This window comes from Rhinopithecus bieti, unplaced genomic scaffold (assembly GCF_001698545.2).
Source record: "Rhinopithecus bieti isolate Rb0 unplaced genomic scaffold, ASM169854v2 scaffold_31787, whole genome shotgun sequence".
In the NCBI taxonomy this organism is placed as follows: domain Eukaryota; kingdom Metazoa; phylum Chordata; class Mammalia; order Primates; family Cercopithecidae; genus Rhinopithecus; species Rhinopithecus bieti.
The window spans coordinates 5,454,058-5,459,674 of record NW_016814655.1 but is presented as its reverse complement, the minus strand read 5'-3'; the positions used below and the strand labels follow the sequence as shown (position 1 = coordinate 5,459,674).

Here is a 5,617-nt window from a genome sequence, read left to right as displayed (position 1 = left end):
CATGCCTGTAATCCCAGCACTTTGGGAGGCCGAGGAGTGTGAATCACAAGGTCAAGAGATCAAGACCATCCTATCCAACAAGGTGAAACCCTGTCTCTACTAAAAATACAAAAATTTCCAAGCCCGTGCCGCTGCACTCCAGCCTGGGCGACACAGCGAGACTCCATCTCAAAAAAAAAAAAAAATTAGTTGGGCGTGGTGGCGGGTGCCTGTAATCCCAGCTACTTGGGAGGCTGGGCAGGAGAATCGCTTGAACCCAGGAGGCAGAGGTTGCAGTGAGCCAAGATGGCACCACTGCACTGCAACCTGGGCAGCAGAGTGAGACTCTGTCTCAATCAATCAGTCAATCAATCAATCAATCAATCAATAAAGGATGGAGGAAGATGAACCAAAGGCAAATAAAACTCTGAAGGTAGTGCTCTCTAAAAAAAAAAAAAAAAAAAAAAAAAAAAGGAAACCAGCCAGGAAAGATGCAGTGGAAACCACAGGAGGGACTTTCAACGAGAAGGTTGTCAAGTAAAAATGTCCTTGAAGACCTCAGCAAAAGCTACTTCAGGGAAATAGTGGGTTGAGGATAGAAGGAAAGAAAGTGGAAGTGGCAAATGTAGCATCCTTGCATGAAACTTGACAGAGAAAGGAAACGGGGAGGGAGTGATGGAGGTGGAAGTGGGGAGATGAGGATGAAAGAACGAATTCCAAGACAGGAGAGATGAGAGGGTATTTCTATGTCGATGGCAAGAGGACGGAATGAGGCCAGTGAAACAGAAATGGATGCAAGTTGTCAAGGAAGGTAGGGGCCGGCGAGGAGAGGCAGGGCTCATAAAGAGCGATTGGCCTTGGAGAGAGGAGGAAAACTGTTCACCTGAAAAGGCAGTCAAGGGGTGGAAGGAGCCCTACATACAAATCTGTAGGTTTTACTGCTTCTAAAGTATGTTTCTCTGTTTTGGTTTGGGTGATGAGTTGTTGATATGATAAAGTGATTTGGTGCACTGACTCTGGAGCCAGAGTGCCTGTGGTTGAAATCCCACCTCCACCACTTAATACCTGCTTGATCTGAGTCAAGTTACTTAATCTCTCTGTGCTTCATCCTCCTTATCTGTAGAAGGGATTAGGAGATAGAGAGGGCTGTCACATAGTGATATGGAAGTGGTTTTCTTTTCTTTCTTTCTGTTTTTCTCTTTCTTTTTTTAAATTTTTATAGAGACAAGGTCTCCCTATGTTGCTCAGGCTGGTCTTGAACGCCTGGCCTCAAGCAATCCTCCCACCTCAGCCTCCCAAAGTGCTAAGATTATAGGAGGGAGCCACCGCACCCCATGTTTATTACTATTTCCCCTAGATTGTCATCTCCATGAGGTTGAGGTTTTCTATTTTGTTTAGGGCTGTCTACTCAGAGCCTGGCACAAAGCATGTGCTCAACAAAAATTTCCTGAATGAGCAAACTGGGGTGAAATCCTTGGGAGAGGGGCTCAGGGGGCTGGAATCCCTATTCCTGCGTCAGACTCCGGGCCACTGGGCGGCGTCCTGGGGTCTGGGGAAGGGCCTCCCCCTGCGCCGAGAGCGTCCCCGGGAGGGGGCGGTGCAGGCGCTGAGCCCCTAGGGCGCTCCCGTGGCTCCTCCCCCGGCGGGCGTGTAGTGCCGGCCCGGCGACTGCAGGAGCCATCCCGGAGCCGGCCTGGCGGGGCGGGGCGGAGTCGACGCTTAGACCGGCCTCTGCTCACCTCATCCACAGGGGACGGAAGTCTTGGCCCCGCTTGGTTCCCCCGAGAATCGGGCCTTGTCCTGCCGGGCGGCTGGACCTGGGCAAAGCCTGGGCGTGCTCACGCGCGGCGGCGCCATGAAGCGCGCGGGGACTCTGCGGCTGCTCTCGGACCTGAGTGCCTTCGGCGGCGCGGCGCGACTCCGGGAGCTGCTGGCCGGGGACCCAGCGGTACGAGTCCGCGGCAGCCCGGACGGCCGCCACCTGCTGCTCCTGCGACCCCCGGGGGCGGTAGCCCCGCAGCTGCTGGTCGCGGCGCGAGGGCCCGGCGCGGAGCTGGAGCGGACCTGGCCGGCCGGCCAGCCCTCCCCGCTGGACGCCTTCTTCCTGCCGTGGCCAGCGCGGCCGGCGCTGGTGCTGGTGTGGGAGAGTGGCCTGGCCGAGGTGTGGGGCGCGGGCGTGGGGCCTGGCTGGCGACTGCTGCAGAGCACCGAGCTGTGTCCGGGCGGGGGAGCCCGCGTGGTGGCAGTGGTGGCGCTCCGAGGCCGCCTGGTGTGGTGCGAAGAGCGCCAAGCCGGGTCCGAGGGCCCGTTAGGGCCGCCAGCAACTGCTTTCAGCCACTGTGTGTGCGTCCGGACCCTGGAGCCCAGCGGGGAAGCTAGCACCAGCCTAGGCCGCACGCACGTCCTACTGCACCACTGCCCCGCTTTCGGGCTGCTGGCCTCCTGCAGACACCTCTTCCTGGTGCCCACTGCCACCACCTGGCATGGAGTGGCCCACGTTCTACTCATCTGGAGCCCAGGCAAGGGCAAAGTGATGGTGGCTGCCCCACGGCTTGGCCTCTCCTACAGTAAGAGTCTGAATCCTGGACGAGGGGACACATGGGACTTCCGGACCCTGCTCCGAGGCCTTCCTGGGTTGCTGTCCCCCAGAGAGCCACTGGCTGTACACACCTGGGCCCCAACTCCCCACGGCCTGCTGTTGCTTGACTTTGGGGGCACTGTGAGCCTAGTGCAGTCCCACGGTGGTACCCGGGCAGTGGGCATCTTGCAGGAGGCACCTGTAGGCCCGCGGGGGTCTGCAACCCTAGGCACATTTCAGGGCACTCTGGCCTGTGTGCTGGGCTCCACATTGGAACTGCTGGACATGGGCAGTGGGCAGCTGCTGGAGAGGAAGGTCCTAAGTACAGACAGGGTACATCTGCTGGAACCGCCAGCCCCCGGCATGGAGGATGAGGAAGAGCTGGAGACCGGAGGGAGTCTTCGTCTGCTTTCAGCCTTGGGTCTGTTTTGTGTGGGCTGGGAAGCCCCACAGGGTGTTGAGCTGCCTTCAGCCAAGGATCTGGTGTTTGAGGAGGCTTGTGGGTACTACCAGCGGCGGAGCCTGCGGGGTGCCCAGCTCACTCCAGAAGAACTGAGACACAGCAGCACATTTCGGGCACCTCAGGCTCTGGCCTCCATCCTCCAGGGCCACCTGCCCCCATCTACACTGCTGACCATGTTGAGGACCGAGCTTCGGGATTACCGAGGCTTAGAGCAGCTGAAGGCCCAGCTGGTGGCTGGCGATGATGAGGAGGCTGGTTGGACTGAGCTGGCGGAGCAGGAAGTGGCACGCCTGCTGAGGACCGAGTTGATAGGAGACCAGCTGGCCCAGCTCAACACCGTTTTCCAGGCCCTTCCTACAGCAGCCTGGGGTGCCACCCTCAGGGCCCTGCAGCTCCAGCCAGATGGGAATGGCAAGCTGAGGTCCCAAGCACCCCCTGATGTGTGGAAGAAAGTGTTAGGGGGGATAACCACTGTAAAGGAACCCCCCAATGGAATACTGCCCCCCTTTGAACTCCTCTGCCAATGTCTGTGCCAGCTGGAGCCTCGATGGCTACCACCTTTTGTGGAGCTGGCTCAGCAGCAGGGTGGGCCGGGCTGGGGGGCAGGGGGCCCAGGACTGCCCCTGTATCGCCGAGCCCTGGCAGTGCTAGGTGAGGAGGGGACCAGGCCTGAGGCTCTGGAGCTAGAGCTGCTCTTGAGCAGTGGGCGGCCCAAAGCTGTGCTCCAAGCTGTCGGGCAGCTCGTGCAAAAGGAGCAATGGGATCGGGCTCTGGATGCAGGCCTGGCCCTCGGCCCCTCCAGTCCCTTGGTTCGAAGTGAAATCTTCAAACTGCTGCTGGCTGAGTTTGCCCAGCACCGCCAGCTTGATGCTCACCTCCCCCTCCTTTGCCGCCTGTGTCCACCAGAACTGGCTCCAGCTGAGCTCCTGCTTCTACTGAGGACATACCTCCCAGATGAGGTGGGGCCACCTACCCCATTTCCTGAGCCTGGAGCAGAGCCCCCTCTCACTGTGGGCTTACTCAAAGCCCTGCTGGAGCAAACTGGGGCTCAAGGATGGCCCTCGGGCCCAGTTCTAAGCCCATATGAGGACATCCTATGGGACCCTAGCACTCCACCCCCGACTCCACCTCGGGACCTATGACTGCCTTTCAGGCATCAGAACACTCACGACCTGGAGGCTTGCTTGGACAGGTCCTCTGTGTCACTGACACAGGAAATCATTTCTGGGACACAGTGATCAGGGAAGGGTGCCTGGGACTTGGAGGGGCCCATGGTGGACCTGTGTATGCAATATTCTTCAGCCATCTGGAGCTATTTTTAAGATATGTGTGTGTGTGAAATATATACATAGTTTAAAATATACACAGTTGTGTGTTTTTAAACAGCTACGGGTCTCAGAGGATGCAGGTTATAGAGGGACTGGTTGGACCTGGATCTTTTGGCTAAAGTCCCCACTTCCAATCATGAAAATAGTTAACATTTATGAGCATTTAATACATGCCAGGCATTCTATTCATCTTTATGTAATCCCTCATTTAATGCTTCTCATAACCCCAGTGTGGAAAGTACTGATGTTATTCCCATTTTACAGGAAATAGAAGTTTAGAAAAATGAAATGACTTGACCAAGTTCATTTGGCTAGAAAGTAGCAGCTCAAAGATTGGAGCCACCTCACTGAAACAGCCCAGTAGCTCCCACCTGCTTGGGTTTGAATGTGCTGTCCATCCCTGGCTTCAAGCTGGCTTCTCTGGCCTGCTGAGAGGAGGAGGACTATAGAGCTCCACCCTTCCTTTCCCCAGGACTTCTCTGCTCTGGAGTAGGAACTTTGCTGGGCCCTGGCTCCTTGCTTATCTCTGCCAGGATTTCTGGAGCAGCCCCTAGTTTAGGGGAAGACTTGCCACAGACAGGAGAGCTGCCTGCAGAGCTCTCTGGCTCAGTAACAAAATTCACTGGGAGCAGAGCTACCTGGAGAGCCCCATATTCCTGCTGACTCCCCCCCAAGTCAAGAAATAAGAGCATCGGCAACACAGATCTCTGCTTGTCTGGATTTATTCAACAGGCTCACCTCTGAAGAGGCCTTTGCCCTATGCTCACTTCTACCCAAGTAACCCCTCAGCCTAGCCTAGGATAGACCCCTGGTTCTAGCTTAGGGTAGGACCTTGGATGCAGCTACTCAGCATCATCCCCAGTCCCAGATACCCCTTGTCCAGGGTTGGGGCCAAGGTTAGGGCTGCCGCTTAGCTTTGTCTTCAGCTGGGACCTGCAGCTTAGATTCTGGTAGCCTTAACCTGGGTTTAAGACGGACTCAGACTAGGACTAATGAGACTAGGGACAGTTCCTGTCTCTCAGGGGAGAAAAGTAGCTACTTAGTCTTATCCATGATTGGTGCTAACTCTTCAGCCTCATAGAAGCCATGAGGTGGCTCATCTACATGGCCAAGTCCTGAGGTACCATCTTGGCCTCCTCCAGAGCTTGGATGGCCCTTGTCCTCACCCTCAAGCCAGACTGCCTACCAATACTTGGAGTCAAGCTGCTGTTCTTCCCAGAGGCCCAGGGCTGGGGACAGTCCCAATCTAGGCCTCCACCTCAGCCCCTT

The 5,617-nt window shown here is 56.6% G+C and overlaps 1 protein-coding gene across 1 annotated transcript; it reads left to right on the top strand.

The window, feature by feature from the left end:
- The first annotated feature begins 1,625 nt into the window (after positions 1 to 1,625).
- HPS6 (HPS6 biogenesis of lysosomal organelles complex 2 subunit 3) lies at positions 1,626 to 4,383 on the top strand. The gene has a single exon (XM_017851829.1). The coding sequence runs from the start codon at positions 1,835 to 1,837 to the stop codon at positions 4,160 to 4,162; it is 2,328 nt and encodes a 775-aa protein (XP_017707318.1). The 5' UTR covers positions 1,626 to 1,834; the 3' UTR covers positions 4,163 to 4,383.
- The last annotated feature ends 1,234 nt before the right edge of the window (positions 4,384 to 5,617 follow it).

What these genes read in the sequence shown, in the direction of transcription:
- HPS6 (XM_017851829.1), top strand. Translation starts at nt 1,835, where the DNA reads ATGAAGCGCGCGGGGACTCTGCGGCTGCTCTCGGACCTGAGTGCCTTC.